A 26075-nucleotide genomic window follows, 5' to 3' on the forward strand; every position below is an offset into this window, starting at 1 on the left:
TTACCATACTGATTTTTCTAACAATCGCTACTTTGCATACAGTTATATGTTGCATTTAAAATCTCGTGTATTACAGCCGTGAGTGTGTGTTAAAAACCCACAAATACGAAATTTCCGGATAAGAACTTGAGACTCTCATTCGTCATTGCAGATTGTACGAGTACAAATATCTATGTATTGTGTGAAAAGCAGTTGCCGGTGTCCCTCAGAAATAGACAGAAGGCAGGTTCTGTGCTATGTCAGGCAAAAGCTCTCGATCAGAATATTTTAAAAATAAATAATCATTAGCCTTGAACAGCTCTGTATTGCGAAACTACATATATCACAGTAAAGAACATTAAGCTGCTGGCGCCAGCGAGGACTCCAGTGCATTGTTATCATCGTGCAGCGGTCCGATAAGTTTTCTGGCGATGATATCAACAAAGCTGACGAAATGCCGAATGTGCCTGCAACCAGTAAAACAAAGCACAGTCTTAAGCAAAATAATTTGATTTCGGAAATTAAACCGTCGCTGCACTTTTACCTTAGCCTTCGCTTGTTGCGCTGCTGCTTATCATATCCCAACAGCATCGCAACTGTAACGTGGAAGAGAAGATATCCCTCCCGAACGGCTCTTCGCGGATGCAACAGGGCGCTGACGACGGTAATCATAATCACATACATCACTTCCAGTGGAAGGATCCACGGGAGCGTCATACATTTGATCAAGTGCAGCAGACAGACGAATTGGTTGCTAGCTCGGCCAAATTCTGTAGACAGTATTGGTACACGCATGATGAAGTCACCAATTTGAAAGTGAACTTTACTGTTAATAACTTAATAATGCATCAAACCAATGATGTGTGACCTTCGGATAGCGGGTCGGGTTGCCGATTAATGGTCCGTCGTTGTAAATTACGTGGCTGATCCTGCCCTTCATTTGCGCTGTTAGCCGCGGACTCGTGATAGGCAGAACGATTTTGACGATCCACCGGTCGGGGAATGTCCATATCACCCAAAACTAAACCGCAAATAATTGGTTGCTGAACATTATACTTCTATCAATAAAAAAATGTTAATGAATTGAGTCGGACGTGCATATATGTTAATCTCAGAACATATATATATATATATATATATATATATATATATATATATATATATATATATATATATATATATATATATATATATATTATATATCCGATACGGTAATCCGTAATGGTTACCCATGACGGTTAAGTAGTTTTGTTTAACACTCGCACAATTTCACATTCGATTTACGTCGGCTTTTCCTGTGCGCCGGCCAGGCAGCGCCAATCACGATCGTGCAACACGCCCATTTCCGGCTGTGTTACGAGGCTTTTGCACACTCGCGCCAAATTTAACATTCCGTTACAGAATCGAAAATTCAGTTTGTCTGATCTTGGATTTTTTTATCCTCTCATAACTCATTTACTTTGTGCTTTTCAGAGTGCAGAGTTAGTTCCGATATTTAATAAATCTGGGTCGACCTATTTTAGTTTTGTAAATTCTTATCATCGATATTACGGAGCATTGACTTGCAGATCAAGATTGGGACGCTCAGTTAATATTCCATTTGCCTGCGAAAATTGCGTTGTTTGAACAGTAACTCGTTTCTTCAAAGTCTGCAATATCAACCGTAGCTCAAAAACACAGCCAGCAGCGCACATCCGCAGAATCTGTGAGGAAAGAAGGTGGATGTTATGTTTACATTTCAAAGAGGAGTCGACTCCTGGGTAGTCAATCAAGTTAGCAGTGTTGATCTGAGCCGTCATTGTGGCGAATCCGGTTGTTAGTTTTGCGAGATGGACTCGTCTGGGAAGTCGAGGCTCCCATTTACTCTGAGGAACTGATCTCTACTTTATTACGCTATTTCCAGATAACAACAACAACGTAACAAACTGCTTATCTTCTGACGTTTCTTCAGTGAGCTCTTCGCTTTCTGTGTAAACCAGCTGTTACCAGCAATTCAATTTGCTCTGTGCGTGTTGTTACACGGTTGCTGTGCAGGTCGACCTCAGATGTGGTGTTCACACGGCTCCTAATGAGCAAATGATATTTCAGAATTTTAATTCATTTTCTGGAGCGAAACCAACATTATCAATATTAAGAAGAAATGAAGAATACCGAATAATAAAAATGCCTCAAATACTCAAATAATCAACAAATGAAACATTAGTAAAATCAAATCAGCGCAGTCAGCTACAAAGCCAGTCCGAGGGAGACGGTGAAACCGCGGACAGAGCGATTTTTACAGTCTCTTGTGTCACAAACGTCTCTTCCCGTATCAACAAACTAATTTTCCCTAAGTATAAACCGGTATTAAAATATGCTGAATAGCAGGATCTAGCAACGTACGTTGTCTGATTCCAAAACAAAAAATCTGGTCGAGCGTAAGCAGGGAAAACGTGTGCCACTTCCGGTTCGGGAGTGTTCCCGTTTCTGTTGGCTAACAATAACACAGTTGTTCTGTTTTCCTAAAATTTTAGCTAGTTCTATAGCTTATCAAATTCTCTAGGAATACATATAAGGCTAAAGAGCGTGGCACATCTGCAGAATTTGTTCTTGGTTTTTTAAGCATTTATTGCGCCTGAGCGGCAGTAGAAATTGTGCGAGTGTTAACTTGCTACTTCGCTCGCTTCGCTGCGCTCGCTCGCGCCGCAGCTTGGCGTCGCCTTCGGCTCCGCCTTCGATATAGATAGTAACGGTCACTTGCTTCGGTACCGTTAGAGTAGCGCGTAAGGGTATTCCATTACGAAACGCCGTAACGGTAACCCGTAATGCTGACTCATTACGGTAACCCATAATTGTAACCCATTACGGTAACGTAATATATTACGTAGCCCATTACGTAATGGTAACCCATTACGGTAACCGGTAACAGTGAACATTATGTTAGGAGTAAAAATGGCAAAAGTAAAAATGAAATTCATATTGATAAAAGTCATTTCGTTTAGCTTGCTGCTCCGCTCGCTAAGACAACGGACAATCCTAATTAAACCGCATTGGTAACCCACTACGGTGCCCGCAGTGGCACGTTATTACTTTAGTCCACGCTACCACTATAACAGCGGTAGCGTGGGTAACGGTAGCGGTGGCGCCCATGGTGTTTACGGTTAGGTAACGCTAGGTAACAGTGGTAACGCCGGGCAACAGTGGTAACGCTTGGTAAGACTGGTATCAGTGGTAACGGTAACGGTGGTTGCTATTTCTGACCTTTCGATACTTTTTCCAGTTGTGTGATCCAGTTACACCATGGTAACACATTGCGGTAATGGTATTGAAGTTCAACGGATTGTAGGCGTGGTCTCGAAGTGAACCCGATGAACCAAGCTATTTTACCCAATTGTTTATGGTCAGTTTTATTCAGTTTTTCTTGCTGATTCTGAAAAACGAAGAATTTTGGTCATGTGAGCTTTCCGTACCATGGTTTCAATGGTCACGTGACCGTTTTCTGCTTATAACTATGTCCAGTGACCTTTCGATGACCTTTAACCTCGATGGTCTAACTCAACTCGACCTGGCCAACAAAGTAAGTTAGTGGTTCAGGTGGTTCAGTTGTTGGTTCACTGCGTTCACTAAAATCCTTGTTTCAGAGTGACCTTTATAAATCTCGAGAATTTCCTCAAAACATATATTTACAACATAAGCTCAAAAGTCTTAGAATTTTATGAATGTTAATAAAAAGTTGGTTTCAGCGATAGACGAAGATGCCGTGGGGGGTGATTTTGATCTATATTACTATTACATGCTGGCCGGTCGACATAGAGGGTGTCGACATGGTGCTCTCAATTCACCTTCGGTGAATACGAGTGTCTGTAATAGGTATTGGACCGTTCGCATTGAGCCCATAAGAGTTATTCTTCCGTAATTAGTTTGTTTCATTTGTTGTTGTTTTTAATAGTTAAATTTTCCTTAAACATAATCAAAATCAAATCAGAAAGCCAAATGTAAGTCAGAAGTAAAATGTAAAAAACGGGGTACGCAAAAATAGGCAACAACATTATGTCCTTTTGTCTCACTTGCTGCTCCGCTCGCTTCGCTGCGCTCGCTCGCGCCGCAGCTCGGCGTCGCCTTCGGCTCCGCCTTCGGTTTCATTCGTATTGATAGTTCTTTATGGGTTCGGTATGGTAACGGTAACCCGTTATGGTAACGGTAACCCGCTACGGTAACGGTAACGGTAATCCGTTACGGTAACGGTAACCCGTTACGGTAACGGTAACGGTAACCCGTTACGGTAACGGTAACGGTAATCAAACCGGTAACGCGTTACGGTGACGGTAACCCGTTACGGTAACGGTTACCTGTTACGGTAACGGTAACCCGTTACGGTAACGGTAACCGTAATCCGTTACGGTTACGGTAACCCGTTACGGTAACGGTAACGGTAACCCGTTACGGTAACGGTAACGGTAACCCGTTACGGTAACGGTAACCCGTTACGCTTACGGTAACGGTACCGTTACCGTAACGGTAACCCGTTACGCTAACGGTAACGGTAACCCGTTACCGTGGGCGTGGTTACCAAATGAACCCGGTGAACGGAACTATTTTGCCAAATTGTTTATGGACAGTTTTGTTTCGTTTTTCTTCCTGATTCTAAAAAGGTGTAAATTTTGGTCAAGTGACCTTTCATTACCATAGTTTCGGTGGTCACGTGACCGTTTTCTTCTTATAACTATAGTTGGTGACCTTTTGGTGACCTTTAGTCCGCGCGACCTAACTCAGCTCAACTCGCTCTGCAAAACGGCACATTGGTTCATGTGGTTCGGCTGTTGGTTCACTGCGTTCACCAAAATCCTCAGTTTAGAATGAATCCTATGAATCTCGTGATTTTCCTGAAAAGCCATATTTAGAAGTGCCTCTCAAAAGTCTTACAATTGTTCAAACTGTTGTAGATGTTTTGTTTCAGAGTGTCTAATATCATACCAGGTACCCCCATTTCTAAACATATTACTATTACAGACATAACAGACATAATATATATATATATATATGTATATATATATATATATATATATATATATATATATATATATATATATATATATATATATATATATATATATATATATATCCTAATTCAGATCTATATAGCCACGAATGGGATACACCAGAGCCGGCAAACCAGAAAAGACTGACCCAAACCAGTATTATATTCTGAAAGCCCGTAGTCAAAAACCTGGCCAGATAGTATTCATTTCTTTCAAAACGCCTTGGAACGCCAGAGCGGAAAAGTTTCGACTACCTTAACCAGGCAATGTTGCCACGTAAACGAAATAAAATGTAACTAAAAAATGAAAGTCATTTCTACTATTTAAACTATCAGAACGAATTTAATTAGCAGACCGTTATTACAACAAGAACGACTATATATTAACGTTGTCATCGAGGACAATTTCTGCACAAATGCCGGCCGACCAAACTACCGGTAGGATCCGGTGTACGGGGCTACCAAGCTACCAATACTGTTCAATACTGTGCGGTGCACTGAGCCCGTTAGGCGAAAGATTGACCAAGCAACCGGTACTCTCCAGGGAACGGGACCCGTTAGGTGAACGGGTGATCAAGCAGCCGGTACTGTCCAGCGCAGATAGCCCGTTAGGCAAACAAGCTAGCCGGTGACCGAGTTAGCGGATGGCCGAGCACGGGACCCGTTAGGTGAGCGGATGCCGAGCTACCGGTACTGTCCAGTGTACCGGACCCGTTAGGTAAGCGTGTGACCGAGCTACCGGTACTGATCAGTGTACGGGACCCGATAGGTTAGCGGGTGACCGAGCTACCAGTACTGTCCAGTGTACGGGGCCCGTTAGGTAAGAGGGTGACCGAGCTACCAGTACTGTCCAGTGTACGGGGCCCGTTATGTGAGCGGGTGACTGAGTTACCGGTACTGTCCAGTGTACCCGAGCTGGTGACCGAGCTATCGGTACTGTCCAATGTACGGGACCCGTTAGGTGAGCTGGTGACCGAGGTACCGGTACTGTCCAGTGTACCGGACCCGTTAGGTAAGCGGGTGGCCAAGCAGGCGATTCTATCCACCGCAAATGTCCCGTTAGGTAAACGATTATGCTTCGTATGTACCGATTATGCTTCGACCATGTATCGATTACCATGTACCGATTATGCTTCGACGAAATATGTTATTTTAATGAAGATTGGTACAAATTCTTCATTTGATTGTTATTACTGAGCGTAGCTCGCCACATACATATTGAGAGATTAAATCCTTTTAATAAATATTAATTACTTAATAAAGTGGACGTTGACCACAAGAAACGCGGAGGCGAAGCCGAGGCTGTTTCTTGTATATATATAATATACGGTACAATGATATTTTGATACGCTATACATGTTGGTCACAAAAAAGGTTGATTTTCAAAGAAACTCCAGGATATAAACACGTACTGATATCTTTGATGTAGCGTCTGGCATCCTGATATCCTTCCCAGTAAATTTTTTCCAGGATTTCCGGGGAGGAGGGATACAGTGTTACGGAGAAACGGAAAAAGTTTTTGGCGGTAAGGCGGATATGATGGTTGGAGAAGTAGATGTCTAGAAACGCTGACGATGCATCCAACGGGCAAATATCACTTTCGCCTGAGAACGGGGATACCGTAATGGAGCGCTCATCGTAAATGGGCAGATTGTCGGTAAGGAAGCCATCCCAGTAATACTATAAAAGCATGATTACTCGTATTGCTCAGTGTGGCAGTCTTTCCTTTAAAGCTGTACTAATTATGATAATAAAGATAAAAAGTCCATTACACAGATTAAAACCTAACGCTCAGGTGCGGTGTGCGGTGTAACATTGCGCTGGTCCAGTAATGAATCAAAAATTCTGTATGTCCACGCACTCACGGTGTTTCTGTACAGCGGTGGAACGATGCCGGAAATAAATGGAACAAACGATGAGCAAACGACAGCCTACAAAGATGAAAATAGCGAAGTGAAAGTGTTCAGATTTGCTTTCGCCCATTCAAGCGCAGTTACTCAGTTAACTGCGATAAAGCTGTACGAAGACGCGCTAAGGAAGACAAAAAAACATACGTTAGCTAAGAATTTGTTTTACTGAATCCGCCCACGTACGAGAACGGTTGCTTAACTTGTGCAAGATCACAAACTTGCAATCTATATGCACTGTGCACTACAAACTGCACTTGCACTACAAATGCACTTGCACTACAAATTCATCTGATCAATTTGAGCAACGGGCTTATGTGATCAGCCAAGTACGTACATCAATGAGTTCTTCCCGGCTGGCAAAATTGTTGAGCACAACACCCTTCCCGTCGTAGCAGCGGGTCACCGACAATCGCAGCCGGTCGCGACACATCTCATGGGCGTTCGATGGGAGCATGTGTGTCAGAGCCCGCCGAATGGCTTTGGCTAGGCTGAAGCGCGGATTCAGTGGACCCAGCGGATGGGCACGCGTGGCACGTGCAACATCCATAATGCCCAGTAGCAAGTCCCCTATGATCAGCCAATCATTAAAGGCAGATCTGCATACGCCATCGCGGTTGCACATTGCACGTAAGAAGCAGTACATGTCAATTTCAGTATCGACGCATCAATCGCAGATGGTTTGACGTAAAGCCGGATCTTATACTGTACGGTACGTGTCAACCTGTCAGTTACATTCGGACTTAAACTGGTTTTACGGAAAGCCGGATCTTGCACTACGACCGTTTACAAGCAACAACAGCTTCCAGTAGGATGCCAAAGCGACATCGTACCCATCTAGATCTTCAACGGAACAACGGATATACCTAATTCAGCATCTCATTTTACAGTGCCAAAAATGACTGTGTAGATGAGCAAGATAATGTAAACGCTGTCACCTTCACGGTTCTGTAAATTCTACAGTACAACTGTACAAGTTACAAATCGGTAGATACAATCTTGCACAACAACAAATTAAGCTAGACAAGCAGGCTGCGAGCTGCATTTGCAAAATTCGCCTTCAGATTAAATTCAAAGAGAGAGAGGCTGCATTTGATACTATTTCCAGGTGTCAAATAAAGTTTTTTTTTCGAAATGATTTCATGTATTTACGATTGCTTACTGTCAAAAGGTCGGCATAGTAGACCGACAGCAGCCATAGCGCCAGCCGAACAACCGGCGGCTTTGTCTACTTCAATGTAATCTTCACACTCCCGCAAGAACCGAATTACTCCCGTGTGGTAAATTCCCATAAACCCGCATCCGGAAAACGACAAGGTTATTTTCTTTCTGGTCATTTTAGTGGAGGCGAAGCAGAAAAAATTACGGTCAGAACAGACAAAACTTAAATATCGCAAATTATTCAGCATCTGCCGGAAGCTGCAGCTCTGCGAATTACTTAGCTGCAGCCGGAAGTTGGACCAACATTCTTATTTTCATGTTGAAGAAAGAATTTTGCAGCAAAATGCTGGTTGTAGAAAGAGTGCCCTAAGGTGTTTTATCGTCAAGTTCGAGTGACCCCCGGCCGGTGCAGACACTGAAGCGGAGTGATGAAGAAGAAATGCCGGTGTTTGTCCGCAAAATGTCGCATACGTGTACAGCCTGCTATCCGTTTAAACAGTATTAAATTTACGTTGAAGATTTGCCTCCATGCCGTCTGCAAGCTATATAAGCCGTTCAGTGCAATTACATTCAATTTTACCTTTCACTAACAATCCCCTCGTATGTGTGATGTTGATGAGATCGATAATAAATATTTCGGATTGGTTCGTCAAAACTCAAAACCGGGTGCGAAAGGAAACTTTTGCGAAATATTTTCTGGTTGTTAATAGTGCTATAACCAAGGTATAGAGAAGAAAAGGAACTGACCTTATCCTATTAAAAGTTTTAAGGTCAATGCTGATATACCTATAACTTAACAGGTTTACATTAAATTTTATTTATTAAAATGCAGCCTGAATGTGGCTGTGTCGACGAGTACGATTAGGAGCATTATCATGGTAACGCTATTATGGTATCGCTTTATTATAAGCTTCCCATCTTTACCATTGTAGTATCGCCTATTTTTCCCTCAAAATCATATTGAGCGAAACTGCACACCGGAAATTTTTAGAAGCAATTTTGTGCTGCCGCCACTTTCTGAAATCGTGGCTGTTTGAAAGAAGCCGTAGGCACCAAATCAGATGGCGGAATAATATTTACGAAGTTACAGAAAATGAGCAACAGAGCAAACCAATAACAACGCAATAAAGAATCATAGCATATTTTACGAATTCGGAATTGCAACGACTCTGGCTAAACAGATAATAAAATATTAGAATTTTTAATAACAATACTGGGATAAGAAATCTTACGCATTCGCGAGCGAGTACTGATTTAATTTTAATTACATTTCTGCGAATGAATGCGAAATCAAACAGTGTGGGAACGTAGACGTGCCAGCATTTTTTATTAATGCAAAGAAAAATAGGGCGGGTTTAACATAATTTCTTTGAGAACCAGTTTTGGTTGCTTGTGAGGAGAATTAATGGCGTAAAAAGCGAAAGCGACACTGTACCCATACCAACTGATGTAACCATAACAAGAATTTTCTCGGCGGAAGTAGGACATTCGAGCGGTCATGCCTCCTAGGCATGTATCTGATTGTCAGAAACTGCACTGACTGTGGCTTCGGAGTCGAAAATTACAAGTAATGAATACCGCTTATAAATGCTGTTAAACTTTAGTCGCTAATGCACAAGCCAGGAAAAAATTTAGTACATGGGGAAAACGAAAACCAATTTGGGAAAGCGTATTTTATTATTGATGACATTCATTATAGACATGTAGCGAGTTATGAAATCAAAGAAATTAATCCCAAAATGTAATCATAAAATTGCAGCTTAAAGTACTGCTAACACCGGCAACCAGCTAGCAGCAATTATCTAATTTTCTAATTTAATAAATATACTATCCATGAAAAATATAATAGTTTTAAACTTTTAATTACCGCGATAATTTATGAAGCTGTACGAATACTTTTCTGGCTGATTACTGAGCAGTTAAAATGAGATTAGATGTTATAACAACGGGCGCATAAACATGTCTTTTAAATTTTTAGATGCTGCAAAGGTAAGGTAAACTGAGCGATTTTGTTAATGGAAATTCGTTTTTAAAATAGTTAGCGTTTTAATTAGTCAAGGCATACTGTTAAAACTTTGAGGACATTAAAGGATATTAAAGTAAATTATAAGCAGATAACAAAAAACGAATGGGAAACGTTTTGGGCTGCAAAAGTTAGAATATATTATACAGTGTTTTAATTGGTATATTGTATATTGTACGGAACTCCACACAAATTGGCTATGGCGCCAGCTTGTATGCAAGTATACATGCATAAAAATCCAGAATTTTTAAATTATTGGTTTGGAAGGCCGAACGACAAAGCCGCTTGCAAAGATGCGAAAAATAGGACAAGCAAGCGTAACTACTGTCAAGTGTCAAGTAAGAAGCACCGCCAGAACACGTGACATCTGGTCTTCGACCTTCACCGGCTCAAGGTCGTTTACAGCAAACTCAGCAGGACAACAAACATACTTCCGCTAGACATCGCGAAATTCGCTTAAACCACAGACGAGCGGCGATGCGTCCTAATCGCTGTTATGTAACCGCAGCTGTCTCTTTTCCACCAATCAGCAGGCAGCCTGTCGGCCGGACAAAGAGCCATTAAAACAGCGATGATTAACGGTTGGCGTCTGACTTTCTGACCCGCTATTACACAATCAACAGAACGCCGGAAAAATGCGGCGAATACATAATTCTCAACACACAGGAGGAAGATATGCCGCTCCAATTGTCTGCGGGCCTTCTTGACCCAGTTAAACAGTAAAAAAAATTAATGGCCTACTTAATAGGCGGGTTATGTAACTGGTATTGTATTGTACATGAGTGTCACTGTCGCGCGGAGCACTTTGGCGGCGGGAATTGCTTAATCACCCGGGCACGGCCTGACAGGAACTAAACTTGACATTGAGTATATAAGCCGCGCGACACCGCGGTGAACAATCATCACTCCAGTTGCCTGAGCAGTTTCAACTCGAGCCACAGTTACCGGCCTTTATATTCCTCAACTGCCCCTAACCCAAACCAACCATGCAGGCTATCCTCCTCTTCGCTCTCGTGGCTGCCGCCTCCGCTGCCAGCGTCAAAGTCCAGAACCCCATCGTCTGGTCCGCCCTGGATAACCTCCGCGGCCGCACCCGCCTGACCATCCCCGACCAGTACAACCTGATCGCCACCGCCCGCGCCGGCCAGGACTACCCCAACAACGTCGTCATCCCGCAGAGCGACTTCGACTGCACCAAGACCCACCAGCCCGGTTTCTATGCCGATAACTCCCCGCAGTCCCGCTGCCAAGGTAAGCGCCGCCCCCTATACCTCTCCAACCCATCCTAAAGGTCACTTTTTATTACAGTCTTCCACCGATGCGACATCAACGGCAACCAGACCTCGTATCTGTGCCCCAACATGACTGTACGTCACCGTGCGTTCTGATTGGCTGATTCGTTTTCTGATTGGTGCGTGTGTTTGCAGGTGTTCAACCAGATCACCCTGGTCTGCAACTGGTGGTTCGATGTTGATTGCAGCAAGGCCACCACTTTCTATGACTACTCCAACAGCCGTCTGTACCAGGGCATCAGCGTGCCCCTGCTGGATGACAACACCGTCCGTGCCGTCACTGGCGCCGTTGCCTCTGGCCGTGCCAACGCTGGTCAGGCCCCCGCCCCCGAAGCTGAAGCCGAAGCCGCTCCCGCTGAAGGTGAGGCTCCTGCTGCTGCCGAATAAATTCTCAGGATCCATCCGAAGAGAACAAAGATAGCACAAGGGACAATGATACTATTAAGAACTTAAAAGATCGACAACGCATTATTTCGTAAATGCTTTGCTCAATAATGCATTTTTGTATCGTCGAAAAGACCGTTTTGGGGATGCTCGGCTTGGATGTTGGTAATCCAGCTGCTGCAAAAAAATAAAAAATGGGAATACTGGATAGAGTATGTTTACGAGCTATGTAGAATCGTGGTTACAACTTATCACAGACAGACAGAAGTGTCATCATAAATTAAGCAACTTTCCAAACTGATATTAGCGCCAAACCGGCTTTTCTTTTGTAAGCTTTGCCCTCGCCAAAAATGCTCAGAATTTCCCGATTTACTACGTATAATTTTACCTTACCATTTATTTTACTCGTACAATTGTTAGCAGCAACCTGCCTGCAACATAAATGAAAAAGCAATACTTGAAATGTAAAGGCTATTTGACACCCAAAATCTGGACGAGCAGAATTCCTGCCGGTTATTCTCATTACTACACGTATATCGATAGTCATGTATTTTGACGTACCAAGACAGTTTGACAATCTATTCAGAATGTTACTAGCTACGAAGTTTTCGGATGCAGGTAACTAGAGCGACGACTTCCTTGTGTCGCTACCGCTTCCACAGTCTGTATTTTGATGGATGTTTCTGTACAATGGGTACAAGTACATGTATCACCGAAGCCGCACGATCGCTCCAACCGGTTTTAAGATTGCACAAGTTGAATGGAAATTAAATGCAGCTGTCCTAGTGCAATATATTAGGCAATAAATCTTTATAACTGCAAGTGAGCATATCATACATTCATTATTAAGCATAGAGAAATAACAAACCAACGTATGTAATAATGTACACCATCACCATCAACTAAACATATGGAGCAGCGCCACCTGAAGCACTGAGCCAATAAATTAAGTTGTTTGTTTTTTTTTCGACATGCCGGTACTTACAGAACATAAAAACCGCAGATGCTTCCAGTGAAACCATGTACATATAAGGACTAATTACGTTTTTCTGTAACACACTGTATATAAAATGACCAGTACTTCATTTGTCGGTACATTCGGCCTTGTCGGCGCAATACAATGCGTGATAACAAGCAGCAGCAAAAGCCGTATAAAAGGTAAGAACCACGTGCGCTTCGCGCTACTCAGTTCGCATCGAACAGTCTATATTATTCTGTTCCAGACTACATTATTACTTCCCAATCCGTCACATGACAGTAATACTTTTGGAAAAAAATTAACAGATTTACTTTGAGCGCGTATCCACTATGTCGGCTCGGGTGTGCCGGACGGTATCAGTTCCAACCAACTATTCCGCTGCGACACTTCATTCAGAGGCGTGGCGTTACCGGTATTGTTGATGTGCCTATGCCCACGCTTTTTTTCCTTAGACGTCGTCATTAATATGTCATCAAAAGATACCTAAAAAAACCACGTTCCCGACGTATCAGTCCCGCAAATTTTGGTAGAATATAGTATTACAACAGGAAAGAAAGAGAAGGAGAAACTGACTCCGTATTTGCGAAATCTTCGCAGTCCATTCTGAAAATAATCGGCAACCGCCACAATCAGCGACAGCACCAGGCCAGCGGCGAGTATCACGAACAATCCAGCCAGTTCGATAGGATTCAGAGCAGTCAGATCAGTAGCATCCTAAAACAAATTTCTAGCATTACAAAAGCGTAGCATGGATTAACTTATACATACCGCACTGGAGCTGGTATCTTTCTGGTTCGCTTTAATGCATTCATCTGGAAAAACGTTTTTTGAATCAGATTACAGGCAATCGCCTAGGGTAGTGGGGGAAAAAATTAAGGCAAGCCCAAATTTAGCATGCTTTGTTGCGAACCCAAAAGCGCTAGCTTTGATTGAATGAGTTATACTCAACCAGAAAACAAGAATGTGACCTTTCTTACCTCTATGAAACCATTTTTTCTCCAACGTCCGTAATATTCCGTTCTCGTTTAAATACAGAATGGCTTCCGAAAAGATCTTCCGCAATGGTGAACCGGCCGCCATGGCAATGGCGTAATTGGAGTAGTATAACGGCTGTCCGACAATCCGCGTGTCACACGGCATTCCGGAGTTGGCAAACTCCGCCACAGTTTTCGGACCGATAAAGGCGAATTTGCTGTGCCGCACCCGATCCAGACCGGTTTGCAGACTGTCCACCGAGGTGTTCAGACGTTGCATCGTCTGCCACATGCGCTCATACAGATCCTCCTTGGAATTGTTGAAGAAATTATTGGAGGCCACGCTGGCCTCCAGGATGCCGTAGCGAATCTCGTCCTGGGCCACCAGATCATCCGCTGACTGAATGGGCGAGGTCATCCGGTTCAGTGTTAAAAACGCCGCTGCCAAAAGAAACGATTTTCCACATATGTACAAGCAAAAATTACACTGTTGTGATTTCTTTAAAATTTAAGGAAAATGGCCCTGTACATGGTGTCAAAACTGGGATACATACATTAAAACTTTCGCTTTCGCGCTCTCCGAAACCAATTTCATGGTCATAGTGTTATCCCAAGATTTCAAAATAAATTTTAAAAATTTTAAAATTCATTTTAAAATCGGAAAAAAATGCTATGAATCTGATGTTGGTTCACTTTCGACTTCACGGCCATGTGTCTTTTGCAGCAAAGTTTCAAGAAGATCGGGTAATAACCAGACCTTTGGTGCATCTAAACTTTTCGCCCATTTAATGCATTTAAACAATGCATTTAACAACGCATTTAATTTAAACAGTGCACTAAAACTTTTCGCCCATTTTAGTACGCCATATCTCGGCAACCGGATGTTGCGCGCGCAAACGGTTTTCAGAATAATGTTTACAAATCATTCAGCTTTAGAATGACATAAAGTATTATAAAAAATTGATTCGTAGTGCGCGAAAGCGAAAGTTTTAGTAAATGTATCCCATAATTGACGCTATGTACCGGGCCATTTTTCTTAAACTTAATAGACACGGCAAGTCAATTATAAATGTCATCCATCATATTGAATGTTTTGTTGCCGATAACGTACGATTAATGCAAGCTGCAAATAAAATTTTAAAAAAATGGGTTTCTGAACTTGTTTTACTGACCTAAATTAGCGGTGTAGGTGGAACACACGATCAGCGCCCAAATGTACCACGAGCCAACAGCAATTTTTGTAGCACACGAGCGGGGTGAAATGTTCGGCCCTTGCTGTAGCAACGTTGCTGCCATCAGCCACTAAAAAATTATTTTTGCACTGAATTTTCATCGTTATATTCACTACCCTAGTGATGGTTCAGGTTCCCAATGACTGCTGCATAAGTACCAAAGATTCCTGCACGGTGTACTCATTAATCAGGGTACGGTTGGCGATACGGTGATAGTCTGCTGGCCGATGCCATTCCGCCGACGACAACCGTCCCACCACGTACACAACAACAAAGGTGATCAGCAGGGCCAACGCTAGTGACAGCCACAGCGGCGCGGAGAAGGGCTGCATAAAACTGAATAACTGCAGCATTCGGTGTTCGTCTTTCTTCATTAGAATGACGAAACCGTCGTTCATAAAGGGTATGGTAAAGTCCATGACGGCTTCCCGCTCCGAGATGACCCCCAGATCGGCCACAATCATATCAACATTCTAGAACGTAAAATCTAGCTTTTGAAAAATTTATTACCGCAAATTATACATAATAACTCACATTATTTTTATTTAAATAACTTAACTCGGTATTAGATTAATAAACGAATATCTTCTAATAAATTAATTAGGTTTAAGTTTCAATCCAAATGATTTTATGGATGCTCATGCTCTTCTAAGAACAGAATCACGTAAATGAAATTGCGATTGAAATAGCAAAATCATGCACCTTGCGCAGCAGTTCTCCGACAGCTCCGGTCCATGTTCCATTAATAAAGTTCCCGTAATAATATTTTCCCTGGCTGTGATGGAAAGCGAAGGTGTAACTGGTGATAGCCTGCAACTCGTGAATGAGATCGACAATATATCCCACGTAGCACAGTGTCACGTCGGAACTGCTAGGAAAAGGCACCGGTATTCTGTACACGTAGGATGTGCCGTTGCAGGGTTCCCGCATCAAGAACCGGTCTGTCTATCAAACAGTTGGATTCCAGTGCCAATTAAAACACCGAAAATGACAGCATACCAAAACTCCCACAACTTTCAAGACCGTTTTTCCCTCGGTGCGATTTACCGGCAGCAGCTGAAATCCACTTGTATCGCTCCATGTAGCTTTCTACAAGATGCAGTTTTAGAAATCAACGCTCTGCAGAAATGGGCGTTATTGATATACACCTTTGTTAGGACAGCCCCGTTCAGCGACTCCATTATATCCAGCCGATAATTCTTCCTTCTTCCACTTTCGTTGAACTCCAGTGCACCGGTCAGCCCCGTGTAGTTTGCCTGATGAAAGAAACAGTGAGAATGTACATATATATTCCTGCATTCTAAAATATGGAGCACTACAAAAAGCAAGCAATATAATATTGGCGAAATATTCTGCTTACATTTCGTAGCAAGGATATTAATGCTTCGCCATCTTTCCATGTACCAAGTGGAACTGTTGCACAATCTAAAACGGATGTGCGGGAATAACTGAGTTCCTTCGCTGCCGATTGGATCAGATTAACCGCGTCCAGATTCAATGCGTCTTCCGTCTAAAATAAGATGGACACCATAAAGACTCGTTGCTCGCTACACGTGAGAACGAAACAATTACGGTTTTCATGCTGGCCTGGTCGTCCGCCACTTTCACATTGTACAGCATGGATAGCGTCGTGATACTGTTGGAGGTTAATCGCAGCGTTTCAAAACTGACCGCCTCCGCTTCCTGCGCTTGGATAGAAGCACAGCTTTACGTTAGACATACACTTTCAATTGGCAAGCACAATTACCAAAGACGCTATAACGAAATGGTAATTTCGCTGACGCACGGCATCATTATTGAACATCACCGTCAGCAGGGTGTTGATGAACGTAGCCGGTAGGTCAAGAACGATATTCCATTTGCGAATGGTGTACCGTAGTACTGTCGTCGAGATGTACTTAGCCGCATTACTGGCCGAATGGGCGAGAATAAAGGTCACATAAGGCAGCTTCCTTGGCCGTCCCGTATCCGCCAGGTGCTGGTTGTACGTCAGCACGGATTGGCTATGTTCTGTACAGTATAAGCATAAGTTCTTTATTAGCATCATTGTACTTACGTCAGCTGTTGAAAAAAAAACAATCCTATCGCGATATTGTCGTACTTGTTGGTGATTCGGTGACATAGATGGCTTCCGTCCAGTTATACAGCATTCCAACAATATCCATCACCGGCGTTAAAGTTGCTGGTTGGACATTCAACATGTACGACGCAGTCTTGTCCTGATTGGCGACAGCAGGCTGGTACGCGCTGTTAACCACCAGAGGAATGTGCAGCGCTTGGCTATGGGAATACAGCTGCGCGACGGTCTCCGCACTGCACAGTCCCAACCACATGTGTGCTGCATCTTTAACGTTGCGACACACTGTAAACAGTAAACACCATTTTTGGTACCTGGCATTCATTTTGTTTAAATGCTGCTGCCGGTACTTGGTCAACTCACCGGCATTATAATTGTAGAATGTATCGTTACTTCGCAGTGCCACTGTGGTGGCATTCAAGGGAAATCCAGTATGGTTCAACGGTGATTTATTGATTTGGGTGATTGACGCTGGTTCCCGTTCGTCAATAAAGACAGCTATAAATTAAAGCCCTGTCATAGTGGATAGATGACTCTACCGAGTAAAACTTACTGATAGGAGCTGATTGTAGCGTACTGGCCTGTATTGAGTGACAAATGAAAAAAAATAAAACAAATTTAAAGGAAGACAGTATTCTGGAAAGCATGGTAGAGAACTCTGCAATGTGAACGCTGTGTAATTTTGTTATTATTATTATTACAGTTCGCTAAAGATACCGCAACAGTGGACCTGATTATCCGCGGCTTAATCCGCCTGGCAGGCATTTTATTTCTACTTTCGGCTTCTACTTAACGAAGGCAGGGAGGTTGAACCTCGGTAATATACTTTGATAACAATGTCGGTCGTTAGCGTAGAACAACGACAACTATCTGTAGTGCTGGAAGGCACGTATACACAACCGTTTCGTAAACTGGTTCATAAACTATCGCAGCGGTTAAGATCCTCCAAACATAAGCACAAAATACCAGATATCTACTAGGGTGCACTGAATTTTCTCCGGGACAGCATAACGTAATATTTTGTGCTGGACAGTCAGTACAAAATCCGGCATACCGGCTTATCTACCGTAGCAAAAAAAATTTTGCCCGCGTGAAACATTCTGACAAAGCAATTATCCAGTACTCGTACTTGTATGGCACTTAGCGTGCGGGGAAATTATGCTGACGGCAAAGCGCCAGTTTTGTTGAACCAGACTGAACTGCAGTTCATCGAAACTAATGCAGCGTCAGCTGTAATGTTGCAGTACATGCGGCACGGATTAGAGGGTACTAGTTAACAGATAAAAAAACTGAGAATGAAGACATCAGGATCGAGTAGTGTTCTCTAATAACAGTCTTGATTTGGAACCATTGGCACATAGTTAGCCCGAGCCCCTGCATATCCGAATGCTATTAATGTCTATCGCGCGCAGCCACTGTACCGGGTAGCTTTAGTTCCAGCCAACTGTTTTGGGAGGAGGAGGCATCCATGGATGTTAAATTCATTTCGGATTGATTCTCCGTAGCGCTCTGATCCGTTGGTTTTCGCGCGGTCAAGAGGATTTCGTTGAACGTCACCTAGGGAACTTTTGTCACATAATGCACGCCGAATACAAGGTAAACCATGACAAACCCCGTATTTGCGGAACCGACGCCGTCCAATGCGAAAGTATTCGCCCAGCGCCACGGCCACCGACACTGTCAGTCCAATAGCGAGGATGAGAAACAAACCGGACACCTCGTTTGGATTCAAAGGAATTAGATTTCCGGCACCCTGTGGAAACAACATTTACCGTATCATAAAAAATGCCGGGAAAACAGAAACCCTTCGATGATTAGCGCGATGCACGGCTATGTTTAGCTCATCGTCTTTTAAAACTGTGATTCCTTTGTAACCAAAATCCATGTTTTCAGAGCCAGTAATATTATACAACAGTGCACAAGTTCCTTACCGAATTTCCATCGCCGCTTGTGCATTCATCTAAAAATAAATCACCTTCCGTATTGACGCTTTTCTACACCCTTGGGTATTAAAAGTGCAAACCTCTGCTGAACCATTTCTTTTCCAGGGTCTTTAGTACGCCGTTCTCGTTCAGTTTTAGTATGGCTTCAGAGAATGTCTTCCGAAGCGGTGAACCCGAGAACACCGCCACCGCGTAATTAGCGTAGTACAGCGGCTGTCCGACGATGCGTGTATCACACGGCTGTCCCTGATCGGCAAAGTCCACCACGGTCTTCGGGCCGATAAACGCGAACTTCCCTTGACGCACACGCTCCAGTCCGGTCTTCACGCTGTCTACCAAGGTGTCACGCCGCTGCATGGTGTTCCACATTCGCTCGTATATCGGTTCTTTGGAATTACGGAAGAAATTCGTGGAGGCCATGTTAGCTTCCAGAATACCGTAGCGAACCTCATCTTGACCGACCAGATCATCCACGGACTGAATGGTCGAGGTCATGCGGTTCAGGGTCAGGAAGGCCGCTGCAAGTTTATTCTCCTTTGATCAGTGATTGGTTCGGTCATGAGCAAGTTTCAACAGAGCTCATTGCCAGTTGCAATAATGTGAAGCACCACATCACCATGCAGCGAAAAACTATCTCTTGTTACTGTACGTACCGAGGTTAGCCGTGTAAGTGGCGCACACAATAAACCCCCAAATGTACCAGGAGCCAACAGCAATTTTCGTGGCGCAGGATTGCGGCGCGATGTTGGGTCCTTGTTGTAAAAGTGTAACGATCATCAGCCACTACAAGAAAGTCCATTATTTGGTCGTTTGTTCACCACTCAAAAAAATTAATTACAAAGACTGAATCAGGCAGCGAAGAGAGTCGTAATACGATATGAGAGCAAACTTAACAAACATTAACGCCTAATAAAATTAGCGCGCAGTCGACTAGAACCATAAAAATTAATTATAGTTAGCAGTAGCCCCGAATGCGGCCAGGAGTTAATCCTAGCACTGCGGATCTTGAAAGTTCGCTCAAGCGAACACGGAAGATCGTAACAGTACGCTGGTGAACCTACCAAGGATTCCTGTGGAGTAAACTGGTTTTCTAGACGCCGGTGTCCGTTGCGCGGCTGGTCCGACGGCCGCTGCCACTCCATCGCCGACAACCGGCCGACCAGTAGGACAATCACAAAGGACACGATGAGGGCCAGCAGCAGGGATACCCATAAGCGCGCGGAAAACGGCGACATGAAGCTGAAAATATCGAAGGTCTTCTGTGCGTCCTTCTGCATCAGGATAATGAAACCGTCATTCATAAAGGGGATCGTGAAATCCAGCACAGATTCCCGCTCGGCAATGACGCTCAGGTCGCCGACAATCAGGTCCGCATTCTACACCAACAAACAATAAGGAAATAAAATTCTGGCAATCATAAAGAAAATTGTTTTGGCTACAACTTGTAAATCTTGCCGGTGACCTTTTGTAGGAGTTCGCCAACAGCGCCGGTCCATGTGCCGTTGATATTGTTACCGTAGTAATAGTGGCCTTGACTGTGGTGGAGTTTAAAGGTGTTACCCGTGATCTCGAATTCGTGCAGGAGATCCACCACGAATCCCGTGTAGCACTGATCGGAAGCGGCCGCGTCAGCGCTGCTCGATGATAACCGTATCGTCCGCACGTCGGGAGTGGAGTTGCACGCATTGATCATCAGGAATCTGTCCGTCTGCGAAATGCCGCCGTTGTCGTCGGATTAACGGAAGAAAAAGCGGTGTGCTGTAAGGAGTCATACCAGTATTCCTACAACTTTGAGAGGAGTCTTGGCATCTCCGGTATCGTTATTTAGAAGATGCAGCCCGTTGGTGTCACTCCACACTGCTCTCTAAAATTCCCCAATACTTTGTAGTTTCTCTGTTTCATCATTGTAATTTTAGGTCCCGGTGAGAAACCCAACGGTTGAAACTGTGATATGCGTTATCATTTTTATTCACCGGCAATAGTTTAGTGCCTATTGCCTACTGCTCTGCTCACTTTAGTCAGATTTCGTCCGTGGAGCGACTCCATAACCCCGAACTGGTACCCTTTGCGGTTGCCTGTCGCGTTGAACGTTAACTTTCCCGTCAGTCCATTGTACGAGTGCTACAACACGTTGAAAAATATGTAGTTTTCTTTATATATACTCGTATAACATTTCCCCAGCAAATTTCGTACAGTCCTCAGTAGTCCTATGGTATTTTCGCCATTTGCCCAGGTATCGTATGGAGCAGCTGCACAGTCTAGCGAAATATTTCGCTTAGACGCGCCCAGACTTGGAGTAGCAGACTGAATGAAACCCAAGGCGTCGCGCACTAATGCGTCCTCCGTCTGTCAACGGCGTTTTTTGGATAAAATAAAAATTGCTCTGGCGTCCATTTAATTTCTCAACGAACCGTGATTTTAGCGGAGTCGTCGAGCATGGACAAGGCTGTGAAGCTGTTGGAAGAATATCGCAGAATATCGCGAGCGATTTCTTGGTAGTCCTACCATGCTAACGCAAGGTCAGTTAGGAGACACTGTTACTTTAAAGCAAAAGAAAGTAGAAGAATGACGCTGATCAGTTGATTATTCGGTATTTCTTTGAAATTGCAAGAGAAAAGCCAACATACCAGAGATGCCAGGACAAAGTGGAAATGCCGCTGGCGCACCATGTCATCCTGCAGCATAACCCGCAGAATGGCGTTGACCATTCCCACCGGCATATCGAAGATAATCTGGCTTTCCCGTATCGGACTACGCAGAACGGTTGCCTTGATAAGGGCGCCGGCTTCCTCCACCGAATGGACAATAAAATGTCGCATGTACGGTTTCAGTACTTCATTGCCTAACTGCGACAATTGACGGGAATATAGTAGTAGTGATTGGTCAAATTCTGCAATAATTTTAGACACCGCAAATATGTAATCTGTTCAGCCGTTAAAATCGATGTAACGTCACAAGCGATAAATCTGCCGAAAAAGCATACTTGTCTGTGAATCCGTGATGTACAGTACCTCCGTCCAGTTGTACAGCTTACGGACAATCTCCCCCACGGCCGTCATAGTAGGCGGGCGCACATTCAGCACATAGGACGGTTGTTCGGTGGATACGTGATACGCCGCGCTGATGACCAGTGGAATGTGCATAGCTTGGCTGAACGATGCCAGTTGCCGGCACACATCCGCACTGCATAGTCCCAACCATAATCCCGAGCCCTGTCGAAGGGTCCTGCACACTAATAAGGATAGATTAGTTTTTTCTAGGAGAACTGTCACTAAACGCTGCTTACTGAATTAGCACAGGACGCAGGGTAAATCAGAGGATCTACTGGAACCTCAGTTCTGGTACACTGAAATTCGATGATCAGACGTTTTCTGCATATTGCGCAGACCAGTGCTTTTTCTGTTCGAGGCGAGCACGGACTATTTGTGTTCTGGTGCACGCCGGTGATTATTTAATTTGATTTTGGAATTTGTAAGCCGCCGACAGATTGGCTGTTTTCCACTTTTTTGGCATGAACATGCTCTATACACATATAATGCCGGCGTTTTTAACCCAACCCGAATATGCAATAAGTGTTTTATTAAACGCCCAGGGCGTTATAATGCACTTATGAATTTGCAAGATATCATCTTTACTTAAAGCAGCTAATCGTAACCGCTAAACGTCTGCGGATTTAGAGAACAGCTTAAACTTAAGAGCGCCGGTGAAAGTTAGTATGTAATCTTTCTAGTTTCTACAAAATATATGAACACTGGTTTTATTGCTTCGCTTGGCGCGTCCTGCCTCAACACAGTAGCATGCGCTCAAACTATAGCGTAGCGCTATAGCCCAAAATCAAATTACCGGCATTGGTAACGTGGACGGTGGTACTGTTCAGTGGAACCAGGGAGAATATCTCCGACGGAATTTGTAGCCGGGTTGCGTTGATTCCCGAATCCCCATCCATAAAGACAGCTGAAAAAAAGTCAAGGACGTTATAATAATGTGGGCATGTCCATAATGCTAACCGCTTACGTACTAATTGGTTGTAGTTGTTGTTGGCTGTGTGTCACCATCAATAACACAATGGTCAGCCAAATACTGAGCCAGACAAACAATCCGGAAGTTCCCATAATTTGCCAAAAGATTAGGCTAATAAAACGCCTATAATGGCAGTAAGAGATTTATTGTTTTTTTGCAATAACTTCAGACATTACAACGGTTTCTACGGCTTGTCAGCGGCATGGATAGTGAAGTGCATTTCTGCCTGCCAGGCATATCAAAAAATTTAGTGTGACATGCACTGAATCTGCGGAACCGGCGTGACATGTACGCAGTACGACAGGTCGAGTATACACAAAAATGCGGTGCCGCGCCCATGCATTGTTCAGTGCTGTCAAATTGTCACTTTGTAGTTGTTCGAAGAGTGAACGTCGTGAGCAGAAGTCTTCCAAAATTCATAATAATTAAATTGTCGGAAAGCATGGAAGCTCTTGTTATATGTATTCAGCCGGCGCTGCAAAAATGCAGAAGCCTGAAGAACAGCATGTTGTCTAACTTTACCGTCTAAAATTTAGATTAATCAGCTAAAATGACGCCGCTGTGTTTGCAGGCAGGACCAGTTTAATACCGTCGTTAAGATATGCATTCTGTCAGTGGAACTGCTGTTAGACGTGACCTTGAGCTTATCTGAATAGCAGTACAAATCTCCAAATTTTTTTCGAATTCATCGTTTTTTTACCTGGGTCCAGGGTACGACTAACACAACAATGCACAATGGAAACGTTTTTATACTGATGCCGTTGGTGATTTATCTGTTAGGTAAGTTAGGGCGAATTGATACTTCTCCGAGGTCGTCGTACACGCGGTATTCAGTGAGCAACCGTTATCAAGAGAAAATGTGGCTTGTGGTGCACGCGACATTCATTCGACAAGCCAGCGAAGGTGTTACGAGACTCACGATGACTGCACAGTTATGATGATGACTGCTTGGTGCATTCTTCTGGGTCTGGCTGGATCAGGAGTATTCCACGCTGCCGGTTCACTGAGAAAAGTTTGTTGCTATAATTATAACGCTAGCGCATACAGCTTAGGACGAAATGGTCGCATACCCAACATCTCACATTCAGTACGAATGCAGCGCAGTGCACTGTACCACTGAGTTCAAAATATCCGTTTCGTACAAGTGCACTGCACCGCTTGCGTACAGAATGCTGGGTATGGGGCTATGCGACCATTTCGTCCTACTCTGTACATTGTAGAATGATAAAATACAAAGTAGAAAAGCTTCAGTTGTGTCGTCCAGTTACGTGAGGACGCGTCGTACTGTCCGTGCCCTTGACAATAACCTCGCCGGCAAGGATCTTCATTTTTGCTTTACAGTAATAGTATATGTGCACTGAGCTCCCTGTAGTTAGTAAAGCGGATGAATGTTGTTTAAAAGCGGTTCACCATGTGGAGGCCATCTGGTCTGACCAGTTTAGCGTACGAATGTATCAAGACTGGGCACATGTATCGGAACCTGCCCAATCCATTTCTAATCCAGCCTTTAGTTTTGGTTCTTCTATCGTTCGTACGGGACGTTCTAATAAATTAGACACGTGACCTAGCCGCACAGTGAACTGGTGTTTCTGGATTCTGGTGATCGCCATCATCGCTGATTCGTGACCTTGCAACCTTTTAAAATCCGAACAGTCATTGGCTCCCTCCCAGCACTGGCTAAGCCGCTCGAGTTGAGACGCGTTAAATTAAAAGCAAAAGTCAGCGAAAACGTGGCTAATCTATGACCTGGCTGAAGGAACCATCTGGCCTAGAAGTGTCTCCTCAATGTTTACGGGAACCGTGTAAAAGGTTCTGGCACTTGTGTAGTCGCGCGGTTTTTCCACTCCATTATATACTAGCCTCTTTCACACACACGCTGCCACGGGGGGGGAAGGGAGGGGGGGCACGTGCGGTGACCTTCGCCGTACGCCCAAAATACCGGGGCATCGGGAAAACACGTGTGTCACTGGCGTTAGGCTCACCGAGTGGCTGTCGAGTGTCGACTAAGCAGAAATTTCGTTACGCTCGCGTGCGGTGTGGTTGGCTCTGCACACACGCATAGTACACTAGATTCAGGAAGGCCGAACATAAGGCCGAGCGCGCCTTTTGAGAAAGAACGCAGAAAAATCTAAAAAACGTTATCCAAGTAACTACAGAAGAACGCAGAAAAATCTAAAAAAAAGTTATCCGAGTAACAACAAAGATCAGTTTGAACTCAAACTTATGATGATCATTTTATGTTTTAATGCTTAACCAGTCACGCGTGTTGCTGCGTATACGATATTCAGCCTGCTGCGTATACGATATTACATAAAATTGCGTATTCCATTTCCAAGCACTTAGATGACACCGTTTAAATAATTTTTTCAGTACTCATTAAGTGCAGCTTTACTTTTAACTCGTTCCCGTCCATTCCTGTCAAATGGCAGGGTGGGTGACTCTTTTTTCCTACATGAGCCCGTAACGCACGCAGCTCATATTCTTTAGTTATATTTCACAGTAGAGATATTATGTGTCGTTTTTAAAAATCGGACTGTCCAACACAGTGTGGGCTGGGCATGCACCAAGTGACCAAAGGTGCCCAAAATCTGAAATTTTGGGTTCGCGAAGGTCTTGGTTGCCCCTGCAGCCTCCCAGCATGAGATAATTCCAAAATAAATAATCCAAGCCAATCTAGCGGCCCTTGTTGCAAAATCTTTAAAAGACAAGAAAAATAACTGGACAGCGGACAAGCACGGTCATTCTAAAATTTCCTGCCAAGTTTGACAGGGATGGGCATGGTTCTACTTTACTAATAAAACTATAAATTCGATATAAAATCTCAAAGGTTTAGTGGAAAGCCACACATGCAATCAAAAATTCGAGCAAAAAAGTGTTACAAAGGCTGGTATTTCGGTGGTCATCGAAATGACCGGTGGTCAGTAAGCTCGAAAAATTTTCAAAAAACACTTTTTTGGCAGAGAATTTGAAAAACGATTTACGAATAAAGTGCAAACAACAAGAATTAACGCGAATTATGGACTTAAAAAGTGTTTCCGTTTAATAATTCAGATTTATAATATATCGGAGAAACGAATATACTACGCA

The 26075-nt window shown here is 43.7% G+C and overlaps 4 protein-coding genes across 7 annotated transcripts; 1 reads left to right on the forward strand and 3 right to left on the reverse strand.

Moving 5' to 3' along the window:
- Window positions 1-118: 118 nt before the first annotated feature.
- On the reverse strand, window positions 119-8451 carry LOC129595230 (patatin-like phospholipase domain-containing protein 2). 3 transcript variants are annotated; one of them, XM_055492162.1, is made up of 7 exons: window positions 8066-8446; window positions 7241-7473; window positions 6862-6927; window positions 6409-6676; window positions 848-1000; window positions 524-749; window positions 119-446 (listed from the first exon to the last, which is right to left on the reverse strand). In XM_055492162.1, exons 1-7 carry the CDS (start codon window positions 8310-8312, stop codon window positions 338-340), a joined length of 1302 nt encoding a protein of 433 aa, XP_055348137.1. In that variant the 5' UTR covers window positions 8313-8446; the 3' UTR covers window positions 119-337. The 3 variants fall into 3 exon arrangements, with proteins under 3 accessions (XP_055348137.1, XP_055348139.1, XP_055348138.1); XM_055492164.1 differs by lacking the exon at window positions 119-446 and adding an exon at window positions 5907-6034 and having other exon boundaries at window positions 559-749; window positions 8066-8451; XM_055492163.1 differs by lacking the exon at window positions 119-446 and adding an exon at window positions 5889-6034 and having other exon boundaries at window positions 559-749; window positions 8066-8451.
- Window positions 8452-10795: 2344 nt separating this feature from the next.
- LOC129595221 (uncharacterized) lies at window positions 10796-11969 on the forward strand. The gene is made up of 3 exons (XM_055492149.1): window positions 10796-11338; window positions 11396-11454; window positions 11515-11969. Exons 1-3 carry the CDS (start codon window positions 11074-11076, stop codon window positions 11764-11766), a joined length of 576 nt encoding a protein of 191 aa, XP_055348124.1. The 5' UTR covers window positions 10796-11073; the 3' UTR covers window positions 11767-11969.
- An 860-nt stretch (window positions 11970-12829) lies between these two features.
- LOC129595232 (glutamate receptor-like) lies at window positions 12830-17756 on the reverse strand. The gene is made up of 15 exons (XM_055492165.1): window positions 17579-17756; window positions 17389-17523; window positions 17050-17310; window positions 16696-16958; window positions 16521-16631; window positions 16309-16458; window positions 16097-16204; window positions 15948-16037; window positions 15651-15893; window positions 15107-15421; window positions 14889-15018; window positions 13720-14157; window positions 13511-13554; window positions 13316-13456; window positions 12830-13225 (listed from the first exon to the last, which is right to left on the reverse strand). The coding sequence occupies exons 1-15, from the start codon at window positions 17670-17672 to the stop codon at window positions 13070-13072; spliced, it is 2679 nt and encodes an 892-aa protein (XP_055348140.1). The 5' UTR covers window positions 17673-17756; the 3' UTR covers window positions 12830-13069.
- A 360-nt stretch (window positions 17757-18116) lies between these two features.
- Window positions 18117-23122, reverse strand: LOC129595229 (probable glutamate receptor). 2 transcript variants are annotated; one of them, XM_055492160.1, is made up of 15 exons: window positions 22987-23122; window positions 22812-22922; window positions 21952-22200; window positions 21596-21858; window positions 21380-21469; window positions 21162-21314; window positions 20982-21089; window positions 20743-20832; window positions 20431-20676; window positions 20030-20344; window positions 19622-19751; window positions 19049-19486; window positions 18957-18985; window positions 18638-18778; window positions 18117-18582 (listed from the first exon to the last, which is right to left on the reverse strand). In XM_055492160.1, the coding sequence occupies exons 1-15, from the start codon at window positions 23078-23080 to the stop codon at window positions 18418-18420; spliced, it is 2622 nt and encodes an 873-aa protein (XP_055348135.1). In that variant the 5' UTR covers window positions 23081-23122; the 3' UTR covers window positions 18117-18417. The 2 variants fall into 2 exon arrangements, with proteins under 2 accessions (XP_055348135.1, XP_055348136.1); XM_055492161.1 differs by lacking the exons at window positions 22812-22922; window positions 22987-23122 and having other exon boundaries at window positions 21596-21814; window positions 21952-22088.
- Window positions 23123-26075: the final 2953 nt, after the last annotated feature.

Source organism: Paramacrobiotus metropolitanus, unplaced genomic scaffold (genome assembly GCF_019649055.1).
Source record: "Paramacrobiotus metropolitanus isolate TYO unplaced genomic scaffold, Prichtersi_v1.0 Parri_scaffold0000075, whole genome shotgun sequence".
In the NCBI taxonomy this organism is placed as follows: domain Eukaryota; kingdom Metazoa; phylum Tardigrada; class Eutardigrada; order Parachela; family Macrobiotidae; genus Paramacrobiotus; species Paramacrobiotus metropolitanus.

Coding starts and splice junctions, on each gene's coding strand:
- LOC129595230 (XM_055492162.1), bottom strand. CDS start 8,312: ATGCTGAATAATTTGCGATATTTAAGTTTTGTCTGTTCTGACCGTAAT. Junction 7,474..8,065: donor ACTATGCCGACCTTTTGACA/GTAAGCAATCGT, acceptor GGCTGATCATAG/GGGACTTGCTACTGGGCATT. Junction 750..847: donor ACCCGACCCGCTATCCGAAG/GTCACACATCAT, acceptor TACTGTCTACAG/AATTTGGCCGAGCTAGCAAC.
- LOC129595221 (XM_055492149.1), top strand. CDS start 11,074: ATGCAGGCTATCCTCCTCTTCGCTCTCGTGGCTGCCGCCTCCGCTGCC. Junction 11,339..11,395: donor CCCGCAGTCCCGCTGCCAAG/GTAAGCGCCGCC, acceptor TTTTTATTACAG/TCTTCCACCGATGCGACATC. Junction 11,455..11,514: donor ATCTGTGCCCCAACATGACT/GTACGTCACCGT, acceptor GTGTGTTTGCAG/GTGTTCAACCAGATCACCCT.
- LOC129595232 (XM_055492165.1), bottom strand. CDS start 17,672: ATGCTTTCCAGAATACTGTCTTCCTTTAAATTTGTTTTATTTTTTTTC. Junction 15,422..15,650: donor TCGGAGAACTGCTGCGCAAG/GTGCATGATTTT, acceptor TTTACGTTCTAG/AATGTTGATATGATTGTGGC. Junction 13,226..13,315: donor GAAGATTTCGCAAATACGGA/GTCAGTTTCTCC, acceptor TGGTTTTTTTAG/GTATCTTTTGATGACATATT.
- LOC129595229 (XM_055492160.1), bottom strand. CDS start 23,080: ATGGGAACTTCCGGATTGTTTGTCTGGCTCAGTATTTGGCTGACCATT. Junction 19,752..20,029: donor TTACTCCACAGGAATCCTTG/GTAGGTTCACCA, acceptor ACTTTCTTGTAG/TGGCTGATGATCGTTACACT. Junction 18,986..19,048: donor AAAGAAATGGTTCAGCAGAG/GTTTGCACTTTT, acceptor ATTTATTTTTAG/ATGAATGCACAAGCGGCGAT.